The following is a 19,978-nucleotide window of genomic DNA, read 5'->3' on the forward strand; positions in this document are numbered from 1 at the left end:
CTGGAAGAGGTGTAGCAGTTCAGGTTCTCCAAACATAATGAACAGTGAAGTGCAGAAAGAAAGATGATGTCCAAACTGAATTAATGTGTACCTGGCTTCTACAAGAAGAAAATGGACCATCAAACCGAAAAGCACCTTTCCAGAGAAAGGGAATTCCAAGAGGGTTTTGAAGGAGATTGTATTTTAGGGAATTTCACTTCTAAGGTCATAGTGGAGCTCTAGAGTGCATTAAAGCATATATATATTTTCATGATGTCTCCAAGGAGACGAGTGGGTAAACTAATGCTGTACACATTCCATTTTAACATTCCAAATTACTTGCTCTAGGCTACATATTAGCTGAGTTTGTTAGCTGTTTGTGCTCTTTTTAGATGTAATAAAGGGAGACAGACATGTCTAGCTGGGAATTCATCCCACTCTTATGAGAAATGCCTAGTTTAAGATAGTGGGAAAAACATTTAGCTGGGTAAAGTTAGGTCACAAAAATCATTACAAACAAAGTTGAGAAAACAAATAATCAAATGCCAGAGAAAGAAGTACTGCTCCTGGTAACTGATGGGTAGTTTGATTTTTTTAAAAAGTCTAGATCCAGATTGTATGACTCATTTGCAATCAGAAGAAAAATAAGTGACTAAACAGAAATGCAAGAAGCCTTAGTACTTTGAGAAAGATGAACAGGGTGTTAGCAGTGAAGAGCAATCCAAAAAGTGCTTGGGCATTGTCAAATCTCCCCATGCACATCAGTGATGAGAGTGATGAACACTGATCTAGTTTCTATTATGTGACATTCCTAAGGAGATAACTTTTGACAAGGAAATGATGAAGACCTTTGAATTGCAGTATGGTACCAGTGGTTGATGAAGAAACACAGATGACATAGTAAATGAGTATGCATAATACATAATATTCAAAATAAAGTTCCAAAATAACCATGGCATCAGAATATCTCTTCTGATGAAAACTGAGCAGCTAATATATTCTTCCAGGCTCAAAATCATTTGACCAGGTCAATTGCAATTCCTTCAAAGATCAATCAGTGTCTGGGCATATAGGCAAACATACAAATACTAATAATTTTTAAAACCAGTGCTCAAAATTGAAAATTATGAGCATGTGTACATAGCTGGAGCTATAAGGAAGGTTTTACTATTTGTACTAGTAACATTTTTTAGAAGTGTTAATACCTCTTGGGATTGAAAGAAAGTTATGACGACAGTGGCATTATGGAACCATGTCATATTCCTGAGTAAGAATACATAAAAACAGCAAGAGAATTCTTTTTTAATAAATCCAAGTTTAAGGTAAGTAACAGTCTTCCTATGTGTCATATAGTAGATGACAAATGGGTACTTTCAGATAACTTTACATATTAAAAAGATGATTCATGATTTGGTTTTTGAATGGATTTTCTTTTCTCCTGATTTAAGCATTCATTTGCTCCTAGAGACAAGTTGTCCTGGGTATTTTGTGACCTGGTCGTCTAAACACTTAATAGCAAATTGCCATGAAAAACTGTTGCTTTCTTCATTAGTTGGTTTGTTACTTTTAAGCAAATCTATTTGTTGGCTTTTCTCCTAATGTGCATTCAACATGGTTGTCTCCCTTTTCTTTATATATTCTTGTTTATTTAATCTAATTTTACTTTACTTAGTCTTCTGGTACTGAGTAGATGACAATGTACATCTCTATGTACATTTACTTTTAATGACCTAGGAGGAACTGTTCATAATACAAAAAGAGGATTCATAGTTTATAGATTATGAACTGTTCCAACTCAATATGCAAAACAGACAAATTTATATAATACATGCAAGTATGCAAATTGTTACCTGTACACTTTAAGTATAATTGAAAGAAGATTACTTGTGTAAATGAAGACTTCCAGAAGGTACTGTCAATGGAGAGTAGACAAGAAAAATCTACAGAACTAGGCACATATTTTCTGTAGAGAACATAAGAGTAGGAGGATAGTGTAGGAGGAGCCTAGAGCACTAGAAGGTACTTCTGATATTATCAGGAAAAACCTATAAGGAAAGAGGCCCTTTAATTAAAAGTAGACGAGATCAAGTATGCTTTGCTTTTTAAATTGATGAGGGGGAAAGGCAAGAACAGAAAAATGCGTGATTAGAAGTGATTGAAAACTGTCTTACATCAAGGAAAGAGTCACTTGGAAAATTTGAATATGCAAGTTAGAGCCTTTAAGAAATTAATTAGTAAGCTTTTTGAACTTCAGGCAATTTTTTTTGAGAAGTCATTGCATGCAGAGAAGTAATAAGAAACATAAGAAAGGTGTCTGTTTTGTAAAGAATTAAAAACCCAGTTGTGAAAATGGCAAGAATATGACAGAGTTAATTGGAGTCTTATATAAATACTTAAGGCATTGGTAGGGAAGAGACCACACTGCACAGACTCAATGTCTTAGAAAAAAACCCTCAACAAATCATCATATGAAGGGAATTCTGCAGTTTTACTGACTTCATGTGAGGGTATATTATAGTTGGAAATGCACTTTCCATGAGTTGGAGAGAAGCATTCTTCAGTAACTGGAAAACTGAATGAAGGACTGAAAACCAATCCTAACAAGAAGCAAGAGTGACGTGACTTTAAAGGAATTAGTACTTTGAATGCAAACTGCCTTTGCAAGAGGACTTAAAAATATATATTTAAGTTCCTACCTTCATACATAAACTTCAGTATATTCAGTGCATTTTTCATTAATGATAGAGCTCACTTGAAGGCAGTGGTAGCATTTCTGTAAAGGTACAGAAAATAAATGTTCTCACCTGGCTTATGTTGTCATAAGTATCTCAAGTCAATGAATTGCAATAGTTTACAATTTGACTACAAGAACTAGCTAATATTTCTAAATCACCACATTTGTTAATAACAAAATTGCATTTCTGAGAGGTATTTATCAAGAAATATGACTTCTTTTTTGTGTCTAGACTTGATATTGGGTTAATTTGACCCTAGTGTATCAATTATTTAGATGAGCATTATTGGTATTAGTTATGCTGTAGGCACTAGTGCAGAAATGGCTTTCCATATCCTGTGAATTCTCTGTCAAGAGTGCAGCCTGACAAATTGTTCAGCCTTAAATTGTGTTAAAAATTATAACTATGCTTTGACTTCCTGTTTTTTCCTCATTATCTTCCATCTGTTCTGGTTTTGGGGTAACCTCAAGAATTGATTCTATGGAATAAAATGCTTTAAAATACGCTGGGGAAAGGGCAAGCATATTTAGATGAGTAGGATAAATTATTGACATTCAGTTGCATAGCAGATTGGTAAGAATTTCTGTGCAGACATGTTTTTAGTTCTTTTTTTGGCTATTCCAATCTTCCAGTTCCTTTTATAGTGCTTTCTCCATAATTCCCTTACAGGTAATTGGACTCCTAAGATTTAATTAAGTATTAATTAAATATATACCCCCTTTTCTCACAAAATATTTGGTTTCCTCAGCAGCAATATAAGAACATTTCATAATCTTTATAATTAGTTCATAGTTCATTAGCTATTAAGTTAATGTTATTAACATACCCAGTTGGCAAATCTGGTATTCTAGAACTATTATTGGCAGCTTTAAAGATTTTTTTAATTGTAAACAGATAATTATTCTGGTTTCTAGAACTATTCCATGAAGACTAATGTAAAGAACCAAAATGTAAGTCTTCTGCACATTCTTCCTTTTGTTCTCTCTCCCTTTGTTGAGAGAATTTTTTTCTCTCTCCCTTTGTTGCATTTCATGATTAATTAAGTTGATTAGCTTCTCTTTCTGTCTCTCATATGGGCTGTGTCTATTCCATCTCCATGCAGTGTGACAGGGAATGCCCTGGCACTCTCTGGAGCAGTTATGCTGGGGCTGCACCTCCTTGCCTTTGGCTCACGGAGTGTTTCTTTGGCCTTGGCATATTCTTTGTTTGTTTTATATGTGTGTGTGGTTCCTCAGTTCAAAGTGCCAAAAATAACACAGCCCACAGCAATGCTGTTCTTGAAACCTGAAGATAGAGACGTGATGGTTCCATGTGCAGGCAGCTGAGGACACACAGCGTGCTGCAGCAGGGCTGCTGCCCTTGCCAGAAGGAGCCACTCTTGGCATGGTTCACTTTGGGTTCTCTGTCATCAGCCAACCAACCCCTGGGCCATGCTTTGCTTTTTCCTTGGAGGAAGAGCTTGTCTCTCTCCAGAATGGAGCCTGAGAATAAGTTAGTTCGGGAATGAAACCAGGAGTGGCTGTAGGACACAGCTTTGGGGAGGATGAAGCTGATGGATAGACCACTAGCTAGGATATGCTGTAATTGGACACCTTATATTATTTTCAAATAAAGTGATACTGATACCATGCATTTCATCAATCAGAAAGCTGGTTTACCCCATTGGTGATACAAGTAAATACTGTTTTTTTCATTAATAGATACAAAAACTTTAATCTTCTTTAATTGCCTTTCAGATAGGGTGGTCCAGTACTAGGTCCCTAAATGATCATAGCTGTTTTTCCTGTATTTGTTCTGTGGACTCATTCTTGCTCCACTGTAATTTAATATAGGTGCAGCCAAGTCAGAGCATCAAACAGGAATGAGCAGATCCCAAGCCAGTGTCAAGTAGGCTCTGTTAGCTCTGTGCAGACTGACATTAATCAGCATTGATGGGATAGCATGCCAGAAAGGAATTACTCACTATGAAAGATTACTGTAAAATAATGAGATTTTCTGGTCCCACAGTCGAGATGGAGTTGGTAACAGTTGTGGATTGAGTATGTGACCCTCTCAGTTTGACATTTGGACCTAGGAGGGGGATTTCCTCTCCAAATATCAGTCTTTGGAATTTTTCTAGTGAATGTCTGAGAAGAGTTGAAGTTCATATATCTGGTTTTGTTGCCATAATTCTTTTGCTGTTCTTTTTCTAGGCTGTCTGCTTTAACATAAAACAATTTATAGAAGCAGTGATTAAAGTTGAGGATGAAAAATTTATTCTCAGGTATAGGATAAACACAACAGAATATAAATAAGAAAATGAGCAATTTGAATGGATAGGGAATAATCACAGAAGTATAGAAATAAGAATATGTGATGAAATGGCAAGGAAAAAAATTGGAGGCACAAGATTCTTACAGAGTTGCTTATTTGAAGCTTAGATGCTTACTAGAAAAAAAATCTGTTACTATTGATAGTACTCTTGATGAAAATTTAAGTCTTCCTAGTATTCTGCATGTTGCAACTAAATAGTCATGCAGAAACAAAAATAGTAGGCCATAAGAAAGATTAGAACAGCAGATGACTCTGGATTTATAATGAGATAATCCTGTTGTTAAACTTTGTAAGAAAAATTTACACCTGATATTTCTTTGGTTGAAATACAAGCTTAGAAGTGGGGTTTTTGCTTTGTTGGTTTCTTAACCTTTGTCAAACCATTCCCCTAAAATATCTGTCTTTTTGTTCCTGGAGAGCAGGCTTATCTGAAAGCAACTGTTTGAAGTAGAACATCCTCCTGTTATGCAGGAGAATGCACTGATCACTGCAGTTTATTTTTTAGCAGAGTTACTGGCTCCTTTTCCATATCTGTACATCATTTTCATGTATGTTTTAAATGTGACTATTTGAAGCAAGCAGTGTCATTGAAGCCATGGCCAGTACACTGGAGATTTTTTATTGTGCTATGCAGTGTAATAGCAATTCCAATTATGCAAGGGTAAGCAGAAGTGTAGAGTCCAAGGTCCAACAATAAAAGCAGGATATTTCCTCAGCAGTCCATGAAGTTGCTTCCAGAGGCAGCCTGGCTATGCAGTGATCACCTGTGAGAAAACTGACTTCAGTTTGTATTGGACTGGAAGAATTATAGATAATATGCATTACAGAATTCATCACTGGGGGGTGACAGGGTAGAAAACTCGTAGGTTTCAATACCTCTTCATGTGTTTTCTATTAAAGACAAGGCACTTTTTTTCTGTATGACTCTACTTTGTCAATCTCCTTTGTAATTTCTTTTACTTTCCTTCACTGTTTCTCATTATAAACTTCAGCTACTTCTTTAAGCTCCAAACCAGTGTGGGTTTTTTCTGTTTTCAGATAATTATTTTTATGCTAAATCAAGAGAATGAACTGAGTTTGGAGTTTTAAGGCCTGTAAATCCTTAGTCAGAGATCATACTGCAGAAAACAAGTCTTCTCTGCTTTTTCAGCAATTTTTGGACTGATTTAGTTAAAAATCATTATATTAGTAAAATAAAACCAGTCTACAAATGATCATTTGATTCCCTAAGAAGAAAATTTTTAATAAAAGTACTACTTTGGTCATATATAAAAATTGTATTATGGGTCCATAACTAGCAGTTATAAGCATAACAATACATTGCAGAGAAATATGCTGGACACCAAAATGCTTGACTAGTTTGACACATTAACTTCTTATACTGATGGCTTCACAGTGAGGTCAAATTATGGATTCAGGTTAAGTTTGTTTTATATTTTCAAAAGCTCAGTTATATTTTATAAAGGAACAAAGAGAACATTGAGAGCTGAAAATGTACAGAAAAGTATGGAGGTCCTCACCTACTATTGCATCATAACACAGTTTTGCTTGTAAATTTGTACTGAGACTGACCAATGAGGTAATATTCACCAAGCTAATAATGATTTTTAATACCTAGGTTAAAAAAAAAAAAGATGAAAGAAAAGTGAGAAACTGAGCTAAATAGTTTTTGTAAAAATCTTAAGAATGAATGAAAGATTGTGATTTAATTGCACAAGGGGTGTTCACAATGGCATATGTTCATTGAATTTCACCTATGTTCCCTGTAGATAGATACATTCACCATACAACTTTGACCTATCTGTTTATAGGGAGTTTTATCTTAATTTTGTTGAAAATTTTGGAATGATTTTTTGGTTTGGATATTAATTAGTTTTAATATTACTTGTATTCATGGTTCATTTTAAGTGCTGCCTTTAGACATAATTGACTAAAGAGAGTGGAAACAGGGATTGCAGGAAAAAATGTAATTTTTTCTTGTAAAAAGCCCATGAAGAACCTATCTACATTTACTCTGAGTAGTGGTGGAATTAAATTTGCTAAATTAGTAGATTTGGTTGAAGTATTATCTTGAGTTTATAATGTATATTTGTAATTACTCTTTTTCCCATTGAGCTCCTTTGTTGATACAGTTATTTCTTCAATTTGTGTAACAATTTTATTTAATCACATTAATTAAACTGGTTAAAGGAATACATAAAAAGAAGTTCACGTGTAGTAAACAGTGTTATTTGTAATTTCTTAGGGATGATTTTTCCTTCAGCTTGGTACTGATACATTGTCCCCTGTTGCTTCCTGGATTGCTGGGTCTGCTGTCCAGTGCTGGCTGTCAAAGACTAATTCAGTGCCTGGTGTGGAAAACTTCACCAGGGACTGACACATTGCTCCAGCCTCACTGCCTTTTTTTCCTGCTTTATGCAGAATACAGGGAAGGGAAAGGATGCTGTAGCTGGCTTTGCAAACATTGGTAAGGGTTTAGCATAAATGAGTATTTTGTTGAGGACTAGAGCTTGAAGTGGAGTTTTTTGTGTATTTGCTTTGATCAGAAATATTACTATAGGCACATCTTGTTCCTACAGTTCATTCTGCAGAAAACAAATAGGTGCTCAGATGTTCTGATGAATTTTGCTTGATCAATTTTCCTTATCTGGTAATTCTTCTCTTAGGAATGCTCTTACATGGTATTGCTAGAGTGGCATTTTTCTTTTCCTGTCTCAGAGGTCAATGTTCTTCATTGATTCAGTAGGTGAAGTCATCTCTGGGCTGAGCATGAATATGGTAAATGAAATGATTCACACTAACATCACAAACTCATTGTTATTAACCACAGCCATACTCCTTGTTTGATGTTTGTTAATAAGTGCATGTTCATTTAAACTCTATTGAGTGTTACTATAAAAGTTGTAATATTCAATGTTTAATGCAACACATGCAAAATATGAGCTCCAGTAGGAATATTGAGAAGGAAAGGGATGGAATAGATTTGAAAATCACTGTCCCTATTTTCATGTACTCCATATTTCTATTAATATTCATCTTGAAATTGTATAAGTTTACACAGAAAAATACAGAAAAGGCTTTCTAATTTTTAAAATCAAACCAATATTTATGTAACAACAATTATGTTTTTTGCTCAAATCATAACATCTTTGTAATATTTGAAAGTGGAACTTCTAGCTTATGTTTGGTTTCTTTGCTGTAAATAGATGTGACTTTCTATTAGAAGTAAGAGATAAAAATGAGTGAGACATGGCCATTTAACAGCTTGTTATCTGACCTGAAGTGCTCATCAAGGCTTTCTCTGTAATCAGTGGAGAGAGAATGATCTCCAAACACTACTCATACCATCTATTTTAGGCTGTGGTTTCATATTCCCATTCATATAAACAATATCATCACCAAGAGCAGCAGCCCTGCCCTGATGGCTTTTCCAGCCGCTGTGCTGTTCCCTAGATGGCAATAAGGTGAACATTTGTGTGACAGAGTGATGATTCTGAAACTCAGCTAGACTGAAAGTAATCTAACAAAAATAAAAAAGCAACACGCACAAAAACCCAACCCCAAAAACAGAAAGAGAAACATTTTGACCCAGATAAGAATGGAAATTAAATGAGATAGAAAGCTCTAAAAAAATGAATCGTTAAAGCATTCAAATTTTCATTTTTTAACATGTTTTGAATTGAGATGGTGGATATGAGCTGATTAAATATTTCATTTGCAAGGTATTAGCTAGGATGTTACGCTGTGAGTCATGTAATACTTTGTCTCTTTAGTACATCCAGAGAAAGGAGCTGGGTGGAGCAGTGGCCCTGCAGCTACGCGAGCATTTGTTCCTGTGCATTTGTTCCTGTTCCTGAGTGATTAGTGCTTGTTTGCCAGTCATGCTCAGTGCACACATGTGTGCATTACCAGCAGTGTCACATATGAGCTTTTAGGGTGGAAGAATGGAAGTAGAGCCCTTTTGTAGATAAGTTCCTCCATAAAAAAGTGGTGAGGTTTTTCTGGATATGGGTTGAATGGCTTGGTACTTCAATTATTTGCTTTTCGTGGTCATGCTGGTGGGTTACGCAATCTAAAGTGTATAGAGAAATTGTAGGAGTGGGAGTTTAAATTACTGAATCAGGGAATTACCTGGGTTAACATTACTGTGCTTTTTACAGAAATAACCCAGATTATTACCATTGAAGTGCATGCATGGTGCCTGGGATATCTAAAGCGTGTACAAACAAGATCACTCCTTAGCTTCCTTTTACCAGCAGCAGCACAAACATCAGGCAGATCTGAATTTAGCTGAACTGCTGGATTTCACTGTTGCACTATCAAGTTTAAGCACTCTTTCTGTTTTACAAAAACATTGCACAAAATTAGCTTTTGCATTTATGCAAATTTTGACTCTCTAGACTACAAAGGAGAGATGAAACAAATTTTGAAAACATTTCCTGCTTGGCTTGTATATGTGCCTTCAAAATGAATGTTGCAGATGCTGATGTCAGAGGGAAAAGTAAATGCATGATTTCTCTGTAATCCTTGGAATTTTGGACTGCATAAAATGTAGATCATGTAAGAAGTATTTTATTGCAGAGGCAGCAGCGCTGTCAGTGCCTGTGTGGTCTGTGCATGTGCTGCTGGTATCTGGAGTGCAGTGGAAATCAAATGCAGCCTGTTCATATACATGCATCTCATTGTGGAGTACAAATACACAGCAAGAACATTGTGCCTTGCTTGTGTTTATCTTGGTGAATATAATCCATAATTGAAACTTCAAAATGTGTTAACACATCAAAAAGGATCCTAGAAAACAAAAGTGAGTTGCTGTGTCCCCACTGTGGCCACTTTCACCTCTGTGTGTCTGTGCTGTCTTCAGCTCTCAGACCAGCTCTCAGTTTCTGTGAAACAGGGAATATCTGTGTCAAATACCCATAATGTTTAGCCTGTGTTTTATGGGAGTTGATTGGTACCAGGGTGCTACATGGTGGAAAGAGGCAACCTGAGCTTCAGAGCTGAGACCTTGAGGTACAGCTGTGAGCACAGATCTTCACCTGGCTTTTCACAAGGAGAACTGTGGGATTCCTGAGATTTGAGTCCATGGATTTCAAGTTCTTAGACCATGGAGCTGTATTTCTTAAAAATAAAATAATAACCAGAGCCATCTCTTCAACCTTTTTGTTTTTCCAGTATGACCAACTGGCCTATTATTTGCAAATTACTTTTAAAAAAACTCTTAAAAGAAATGTGTGGGCCTTCTATAAAATAGCTGTCATGCCCTGAAACTGAAGCGAAAGGCATAATTTCTCACTAGAGGTAGGAAGACTATATAAAACTCAGAACAGATTTTTGGCTGCTTTCCTTCTATTTTATGTATTATTCCTTAAGGTCTGTCCCTGAATCTAGGACATTTTTATGTACCTGTAGGTAACATTTAAAATTAATGGCAGACTTTCAGTTGAGTTTAATGGGATCTGCTGTATTTTCTCAGATCTCAATTTTATCAGATCTCAGTTTATCAGACCTCAAATTTATCAGTTCTCAGCTCATCCCTGCATGAGTTGCTCAGCAGAGTCTGTTGGCAGCAGCAGGCTGCTGCTTCCCTTTGCACTGGGGAGGGTGGAGGCATCCAGCATAGAGAGAGATAATTGTTCAGACCAAGATTACAGAGTTTGCCATGAAAATTAACATCTACCTACACTTGCTGCACTGTTGTATTTTTGCAGCTATTTGTGATAATGTATTTTATTTCAGTCTTGCACAGATACCCTTGCTGTAACATTTTTTCAGTTATTTTCTTTTGATTCAGTTCAGGTGGCTGAAAATGCAATTCCTTATGAATTCAGAAAAACTGAGATTTTTTTTAAATACCTATGGAAACTTCCTACCTTAAATATCCTTCCTTCCTTCCTTCCTTCCTTCCTTCCTTCCTTCCTTCCTTCCTTCCTTCCTTCCTTCCTTCCTTCCTTCCTTCCCTTCCTTCCTTCCTTCCTTCTTCTTCCTTCCTTCCTTCCTTCCTTCCTTCCTTCCTTCCTTCCTTCCTTCCTTCCTTCCTTCCTTCCTTCCTTCCTTCCTTCCTTCCTTCCTTCCTTCCTTCCTTCCTTCCTTCCTTCCTTCCTTCCTTCCTTCCTTCCTTCCTTCCTTCCTTCCTTCCTTCCTTCCTTCCTTCCTTCCTTCCTTCCTTCCTTCCTTCCTTCCTTCCTTCCTTCCTTCCTTCCTTCTTCCTTCCTTCCTTCTTCCTTCCTTCCTTCCTTCCTTCCTTCCTTCCTTCCTTCTTCCTTCCTTCCTTTCCTTCCTTCCTTCCTTCCTTCCTTCCTTCCTTCCTTCCTTCCTTCCTTCCTTCCTTCCTTCCTCCTTCCTTCCTTCCCTCCTTCCTCCTCCTCCTTCCTCCTCCCTTCCTTCCTTCCTTCCTCCTTCCTCCTTCCTTCCTTCCTTCCTCCTTCCTTCCTTCCTCCTCCTTCCTTCCTTCCTCTTCCTTCCTTCCTTCCTTCCTTCCTTCCTTCCTTCCTTCCTTCCTTCCTTCCTTCCTTCCTTCCTTCCTTCCTTCCTTCCTTCCTTCCTTCCTTCCTTCCTTCCTTCCTTCCTTCCTTCCTTCCTTCCTTCCTTCCTTCCTTCCTTCCTTCCTTCCTCTTCCCTCCTTCCTTCCTTCCCTCCTTCCCTCCTTCCTTCCACAGTCCAGCAGTGCCCCTGTAAACCATTTTCTGCCTCCCAGTAGACCACAGATGCCTTCAAGAGGAGTCTTTGGAAGAAAAGTTAGCAATTTTTCCATGCTGTATTTTGAAGCCATAGAGATTTGACTCTTTGAGACAGGGTTTACCTTCGTGCTGTGTCTTGCAGAGCAGCAGGCAGGAGTTGTGAGCTGTGTGACAGCTGTAGGGGAAAAGTTCATCATCTGATCCCCTGCAAGTGCTGGCTACTTCTGTGTCTATTTTGCTCCCATGGTGATCACAGCTTTAGAGTTTGCTTCCTCCACACCCCTAAGTTCAAGCCAAACTTTCTTCTTTAGTTTTAAGGTATGTTATGAAGCACAGATTTTGGTTTTTATAGAAAGACATTATGATCACTGGATAATTTGAGAAAAGTATTTTGAAGCTTTAGGAGTGAATTGGTGGTATGCTGACAGACTTTGATGCTTCTGGAATGTCCTATATATTGGGCAGGAAGGTGATTTAGAGGTGGATCAGGTGCTCCTGTGGTCCAGTTTGTGGAGCAAAGGGAGGTGGCAAGATCCAGTTGTCAAATGGTAGGGCATGAGTTAGAGGAGATCTTGTTGCTGTGAAGAGAAGAGCCCGTACCAGGTTTCCCTGCACATCTTTCTTCCCCAGTATTCAGCGTGCTCAGGTGGGGTGTGCAGCAGGTGTGGCCCCCCTGAGAACTGCTGGAGGCCCCCCCTCCATGTGTGCTGGCCCCTTGGGCTCTCCCTGTGGTGTCTGAGAGGTGATCAGACTTTAGAATGGGTAACACTAATAATATATAATATAAACTGAAGAATATGACAATATTTTATTGTTATTAACACCTGACTACTGTTCATCTGCAGTCCTGAAGTGGTTTGAAATTGCTGTCTCATGTTTCTCTGATTGGTATTTTGTGACTAAATACAGATGAGCATCACATCCATATACAATCTACAAATCTATTAATGATTATCCTCTGTGAGTCTCCTCTAAAGGTTTTCTTTTGCCATCAGACAGATGCACACATCTATTATGTATATGCACATGATTCTGTTGGTAGTATTTTGTTTCTGAAGGTCACCACATTTAAATATACATTTGGTGGTATGGTGATGAGGTTTGCTTAAGGGTGGTAATGAACAAACTCCATGCCAAAGATTCTTATCCTTTGCTTTCCAAGTGGTGTTGCAATAATTGAAAACATGCATTATTAGGCCGTTAGCAGTTGATTACAAAAACTGTAATTTTACTAAATTTGCTAGATTCTTCTGTGCTAATGTCAAGGAGATCTGCACTGCCAGTTCCTAAATGGAGAAAATACTGACCTATAAACACTCTGATTTTCAGCAGCAGTTCAGTTGCTTCTGTATTCTGCAGACAAGGAGCCTCATTTGGTGAGATTTTGAATTTAGCATGCAGATTATCAGGCCTAACCTCCACTTCTCATCAGAAAGACCCTCATTTTATATAGTAGGGATTAGCACAGTTAAATTGTATTTTGAAATGGTTTCTTCAGCCCCCTATCTGATTAGGGCTGGTTTTCTGATTTAGAGGATTTTATTTTGTCTCTGTGCCTCATTCTCACTCGAGTGTATTTGCTTTACATCTTGTGGCTGGGTTGTATTGCACTCCCAAATGTGTTGATATGGAGGGCTGGGCAAGAGCATAACAAACCAGTATTCCTTCAGCTCCCAGTTTCCAAGGTAAGGCTAATCAGCTTTTGTTGAAAACAGCAGTCAGGGGTTGCTTTATGTCCCATACTTGTTTTTGAACTTGTTGGTGCCAGATGCTTCAGTGCATGCAGAGCCAGGACTTGCACTCCCTGGATTAGTGGGGTCACTTCTGCACACAGGCAAAATTTCAATATTGGTTTTCCCTGGTCTAGTAATGAGGCTGACATAGTAGTTGGGACTCCAAGCATCATGCTTTCTGTCTCTGAGCTGGATTTTAACTCATTCTGTGTTTTCAGCATTTTCATATCCTGGCAGTTTTTCACATTTCATTATTAAAGAAATTTAACTTTTCTGATTTGAGTCCTGTGCCTTATCATGTCTTAGCTTACCTGCTGTCCTTATGGCTGAAAAGAAACAAGATAAGTTTTCATCCAAACCCTACAGTGTTGTTTTCTAGTCTTTGTGAATATCTAGTCATGTACACTTCACAGGTTTTAATAAAGTAAAAATCTGGGGGAGGGTGCATTTTTCTAACAGTAGTTCTACTCTTTGAAGTAAAACCATTCTCTTTACATGTGTGTTCTTTGCTGTGAAAACTGATAGCATTTTATTTTAAAAATAGAAAACATAGCCCTTGTGACTCCCCAGTGGCACAGTCTGAACATTGACTAAAGCACTCTTCAAAAAGCCACTGGGAATTTACTACTCCTGATTTACAGCTGGAGAGAATGGGGAGATAGTTCAGTTGGGAGCAGTACTTTCTCTCTGGTGGAGAGCACAGATTGGATTTGAGAAATGGGTGATTCTGAGCCTTGTGCCTCTTTTCACTAGTGCACAACCTGCCACAGTGGAAATGGGCAGATTAAACCTCTTAGCTGATTAGAGTTGGTTTAAGGCTTTTTGTTTTGTATTATATATCTGTTCTGTTCAGAGATAAGAGTGAGAAATCATGAAACCTGTAGCTTACATTTAAGAATTTGGTAGGGCTTTGTTTCTGGAACTAGGGATGGTGCAGTGCAAAATACATGGATTCTTCAGCAGGATACCCTGAGGGTTATGGCACTGGGTTAATACCTGATTTCTATCCTCAGACCTATAGCAGCTCACCTTATAAGTGTAGGGAAATCACTTCTGTGCTCAGAGTCTCATTTATAAAATGGGAAGAATTATAGTTAGCCTATTTGTATTTTGAGACCTGTTAAATTGAATTAATTACAGACACATGAATGCTGGGGTTCTGTCAGAGATATTGTTAGCACTGAGTCAAAAATGGAGATTTGATGAAAAAAGAGTAACATTAGCAAATGTTGAGAAAGATAATTTGCACTTCAAAAAGCTAGTTGTGCTTGCATAAATATGTCCATATGTGCACACATACATGAAATACATGTAACATGATTATATAATCAAATGAGCTGTTTTCATGTGGCTTTAAAGCTTCAACACTTTATGCTTCTATAGACCAGTGGTGTTCACTTGCACTCTGTTTGAAAGTGAAGTAAATAGACTTGAGTCTCTGCCTGGTTCAGACCTTCGAGTTTGGATAACTTTGAAAACTTATTTGTGGTGTTTGGTCTCACTTGAACAGGTGCTCATGTTGAGTTATGTTTTCTGTGGAAGTAGAGAGGGATCAGATTGGGCAGATGAGCATCCAGCCAAGGTGATACAGACCTGAAGTGCCTTATCTTCTGATTTTGGCCCTTTGGCGCTATGTGGAAACCACCAGAATATTCATATATATTAGCTTGGAACACAGACTTGCACAGAATATTGTAATTTCTGTATCAGTTGCCTGCCTTTTATACAGTGCTAGCATGCACACGCCAATTAGGCTTGGACCATGTTGTGGTGGTAAATATTGTAAAATATGGGAAATGGCATCAACTGACTCTAAGAGTTTGTATCCTAAAAAAAATAAACCCCAAGATCCTGCAAACATGCTGCATTTATGTAAATGCCTGTGATACCACACAGAAATTCATAAATGTCCTGTGCTGCTCTGATTATTGTATAATTTACTACAGAATTATATACTTACACTCAGTCAGAAATCTACTATACTATTTTATATACAGTTTAGAGCAAAACAAAAATATCAGATTAGCATAAACCAGTTCCAGCAGAAGCTTAAGAGAGAAAGCAAGAAAGAAAAACTTTATTTATATAAAACAGTAAGAAGTTTGAAAGGCAAATGTCTACAGAGGGAAGGGTTGATTGAAGATTTGACCATTTGGGGTGGTCCTCACTCCTTATTGTAAGTTTGTAACTTCTAAGGCATTAAAATTCCTGTCAGACATGTTATTAAAAAAAAATCTGAACTGATTTAACTCTTTTTTTAATGCAATGCTGCTGCTTTAAAATATGTCTTTCTTGAGTTTGCTCGTGATCATAATTACATTTTTGTGAAGGTATTTGTGATGACAGTCACAAAGGAATCATGGTTGCTGGAGTTCATTATGAAGCAGGAAGGTGAGGATACTATGGCTGACAGCTTTGTCTTAAAGCAGGCAAATTACAGATTTCTCTTAGGAAACAGGTAAAGACAGAGTACCTGGAGAAACAGCAATGGAGAGAAATTCAGTTAGCTCTGTAACTTTAAGAGATCCATAACTAGGAAAGTATTTTCCACAAAATAATTGGTTCCATGTCAGTTCATGTATCTGCTGATTGCAGCTCTCCATGCACAGCAACTTCTAGACATTTTCTCCAAATTTTGTTAAAAAACCCTGAATTGCAATGACCTTAAGGCAGAGAGGTCATCTTTATTTGAGAGAAGATAATTTTATGTTGTTTACTCCAAGTTAATATTTGGTGTTGGCCTAGAAGCAAATTAGACTGGATAAAGGTCAACATAACACAGCTGAATCTCATGTATATACACAGTTAAAGCTACATGTGGTTTTTTTCTCACCAAGGCAGTTTGTCACAATGTGATCATTGTGGTTGACTCAAGAAAAGGAGAAAAACCACTTAGCACATTAACTTGAGCTGTTAGGTTTTCATATGTGATATATAAATTTTCCATTTTTCTTAAATGTGTTGTACACACAAACATCACAAAAATTCATTGGTACATTCTGTAGTGTGTATGCTATAGGAGGTGTTAGAGAAATGCAAGTTTAAAGCAATTTAAAGGGCACAAATGGATGTGGCAGAGACAAGCCCAAGCACCATATGTGTAAATTTTGGAATTTTTTTGGTGGGAGTTTACTGTGCTACTACTTGTCTAAATGTGTACATGAAAGCTGCAAGAGGAAAAAAACTGATTCGAGGGAAAGGGTGAAGCGATATAAATTTTGACTGTTTAAAAACAATCTAAAACTTAGAATGTGTATTGTTTTAACTCATTTGAAAATGTGTATATTTTGCTGACACATTTTATAATTTAAAACTAACACTAAGAGACTTTTGTGCTTTGTGTGCAGGTACATGTCTCGAGTCCATGGTATGCATCCAAAAGAAACCACACGTCAGCTGAGTTTAGCAGTCAAGGATGGTCTCATTGTGGAAACCCTGACCGTGGGGTGTAAAGGGTCAAAAGCTGGTATTGAGCAAGAAGGATATTGGTTGCCAGGAGATGAGATTGTGAGTATAAAGTCTTTGAGAAAATAAATCACGATTTCTGATATCTTAGCATGAAACTTGTTTTAATTTATATTTCAAACTATTTATAGGTTCTGTGTTGGCGCTTGTGAACAGGGAAGTAATGCACTCTTAAATTTTTTTAACCTTTTCTATTCCATAGAAGCTCTTTCCTCTTGAACTCTGAGTTTTCTGCTATGAAAAACTGGCAAAGTCCTTTGCTGGGTTATGCCTCACTTTTATGTTGTATTCTCTTCTACAGTTGTACAGAAGACAGTAAATATTATTGGTATTACTTGAAATCCTCAGACATTCTCAAATCCCAAAGATGGTGTATTAAAAAAAAAGTCACACACTTTTAAATTTTACTTCAATGTGAATCTGAAGAACAAAGAACTCCCTTTCAGAAGTGCAACATGAAATTATAAAGTTATATGCAAACACACATGATGTATTTTACTGATAATCGTGGACACCAGGGCATTCAATTAGAAAGGATTTTCTTAGCACATCAGCTACAGGCATCCAAATACTGTTCCACTGGATGTCTAACAGAAATATTAAAATCTATTTCAATAGGTTGAAAGTTACATGAAGAGGAAAAAACCATGTTTTTAATATCCCTCCATAGCTGAGGTGAAGGGCACTCAAAAAGTGATAATAGTCACTTAGACCAGGAAAAAGCGTGAGAAATTGTTTTGCCTTGTTTAGGAGCCCCATCTCTTTATTTACAAGACAATATTTTCCTAACTAAAAAGAGTTTTGCAAAGCTTTAAAATATCTGAACTAGGAACTATTGCTTTGGAATACAAATACTGATAAAAGGGTCAGCATTGTCTCAGACATAGCTAATACATTAAATTTGCAGGAAACCCAGAAAAACTAAAAACCATCAAAATGCTCATTGCAATATTGCAGTTATCAGTAAGATCCTGAAAGTGAAACAATGTATTGTTTTTGGTTTTGTGGAAACAAGCAATATCCATAATAGAAAACATTATCATCAAGATTATCTCACTTACACAAGTTTCAAGTATTGAAATACCTTAATTTCAATGCATTGTATTTAATGTACATTATGTCACTGTTAAGATTTTCATTCTAATTTCATTAGAAGCCCTCAAGGGAACCTTTAAAGGGTATGTTACTGTTCTCCCTGGCAGGAAACATTTCAAAACTCAGCTCAGCTCTTTTGGGTATTTCTTACGTGAGTTTTATCTGTTTAGAAGTGATATTAACTGTGTAGACTCAACAAGATATAAAGCCTGAAATCTGTGATTATCTTAAGTGTTCTGTATGTTTGTTTCCTCTATTGCTAAGAGAAAGGAAAAAAAATTATCAAAATGCCTCACAATAGCCATTTCTTATATAATCATTCAAATAATGTTCCTGCTGCTTATTAGCAACATTTGTTTAACAAAACTTGAAAGAATTTATATCCTGTAAATTCCCAGTGAGTCATTAGAATTGCACAATTATTTTATGTCTGTGCACAAAATATCTTTGACTGAAGATGCTGTTCAAGTCACATTATGAGTAACCCTTTAGTTAGGTGCAGACTGCATTTTCAGTATTACGGCTAAGCACTGATACTTTGGGCTGTGGCCATATGTGTGGGGCTGTCTCAGTAGTTCAGAACACCACACTTGACTTAACAGTTTTCTGCAAAAATACAAATCAGCTTCTGATCCAGGCCATGTTTCAATCATACCCAAACTTTTTGTTCCTAATACTGAATCAAAATGCTGCAGACAGATGAAGCAAAACACATTGACTTGGTATAAAGTCATTCTCTTTGTTCTTTTATTCAGAAAGTTTTAATGAGTAACAAAGTGCCATTGTCATCACTTGCCATCAGATCAAGTATTTTCCATTCTCTGACAATTGGTGCAAACCATCAAGTTTGGGATGTTCTCTGCTTTGGACACAGGAGTAGTTTAACAGATGCTTTGACTGCACTTGATCAAGAGGCAGTTTGTACTTCTTTGTAATTCAGCACTGCTCAGATCTGGTACTAATGACTGTTGGACCATGAACTCAAGTTACATTTCAGTGAGGACAAAGACACAGAATTCTTTCTGGAGGTGCACTTGGAGGAGATGGAACTCTTCGAAGCAGAGTATTAATGTTAAAATAGGGATTTCAGGCTCAAATTTTTGCACTTAAAGACCCTTGACCTAATTGTCAAATTTGGTTTGACTGGTACTACTGGAACTTGGAAAGCTCAAAACAGGAAAGAGAAGACTTTAAAACCAATCAACCACCCACTGACACCAGTGCGAGAATGCTTTTGGATTTTGGCTTCTTTCCTGGCACCACAGTGGAAGTCAGCAAACACAGGCTGCTCCAAGGAGATAGCACAGGGACACATTCTTATAATCCCTCCCCCCACTTTTTATTTGACTTTTTGCTTGGTGATTTTTTACAGTTTTGAAGTTTTGGATCTGAATTTTAGCAGATGAAAAGATTACTGGCCTTGGCCACAGAACTGCTGAGCACCTTTGTCTGTTACTGTAAGAGGTGCCTGACTAGAGGATGCCACATGACCTGAAAGTACTGGTTGTGATGGTGACTGCAGGCTGATGGCTAAATAGTGACAATAATTGAAAGTAAAGAGATTATGAAAACACAGCTCTACTTGGAAAAGATTAATTTGATAATCTATGATGCTTGCTTAACGGTTTCTAAACATCTGCCCTATGCAACGGGTTGAATAATGATAGATCTATGCACTAAGGACATGATCTCTGATAGGGTTACCTTTAGCCTTCAGAAAAATTATTTGCTACTTTGCTCTCATTGTTCCAGCAGTATGTTGAAGCTATGGTAAAAAAATTTAGCAAAACCTCACATATTTAGTAATATACAAAAGACAAACTGAGATACAAAGACAAAACAATTTGAGGGCATCAGGAGGTTCTTCCAAAAGGGACAGCTCATGAAAATTAATGTTCAGAAAAAATGAAAAAAAAAAAGAATGGTTGGATTTAAGAGTGTAAAATTATTCTGTCAGATACATGTGGGAGAAATATTT

General features: G+C 37.1%; 1 protein-coding gene across 8 annotated transcripts in view; it reads left to right on the top strand.

The window, feature by feature from the left end:
• Positions 1 to 19,978, top strand: part of ZMYND11 (zinc finger MYND-type containing 11) — a 105,065-nt gene that overhangs the window by 45,036 nt on the left and 40,051 nt on the right. For all 8 annotated transcript variants that reach the window (XM_064703920.1, XM_064703916.1, XM_064703923.1 and 5 more), the window contains one exon: positions 16,788 to 16,947. In XM_064703920.1, coding sequence (XP_064559990.1) covers positions 16,788 to 16,947 — 160 coding nt within the window. The remainder of the gene's footprint in view (positions 1 to 16,787; positions 16,948 to 19,978) is intronic.

Source organism: Zonotrichia leucophrys, chromosome 2, assembly GCF_028769735.1.
Source record: "Zonotrichia leucophrys gambelii isolate GWCS_2022_RI chromosome 2, RI_Zleu_2.0, whole genome shotgun sequence".
Taxonomy (NCBI): Eukaryota; Metazoa; Chordata; class Aves; order Passeriformes; family Passerellidae; genus Zonotrichia; species Zonotrichia leucophrys.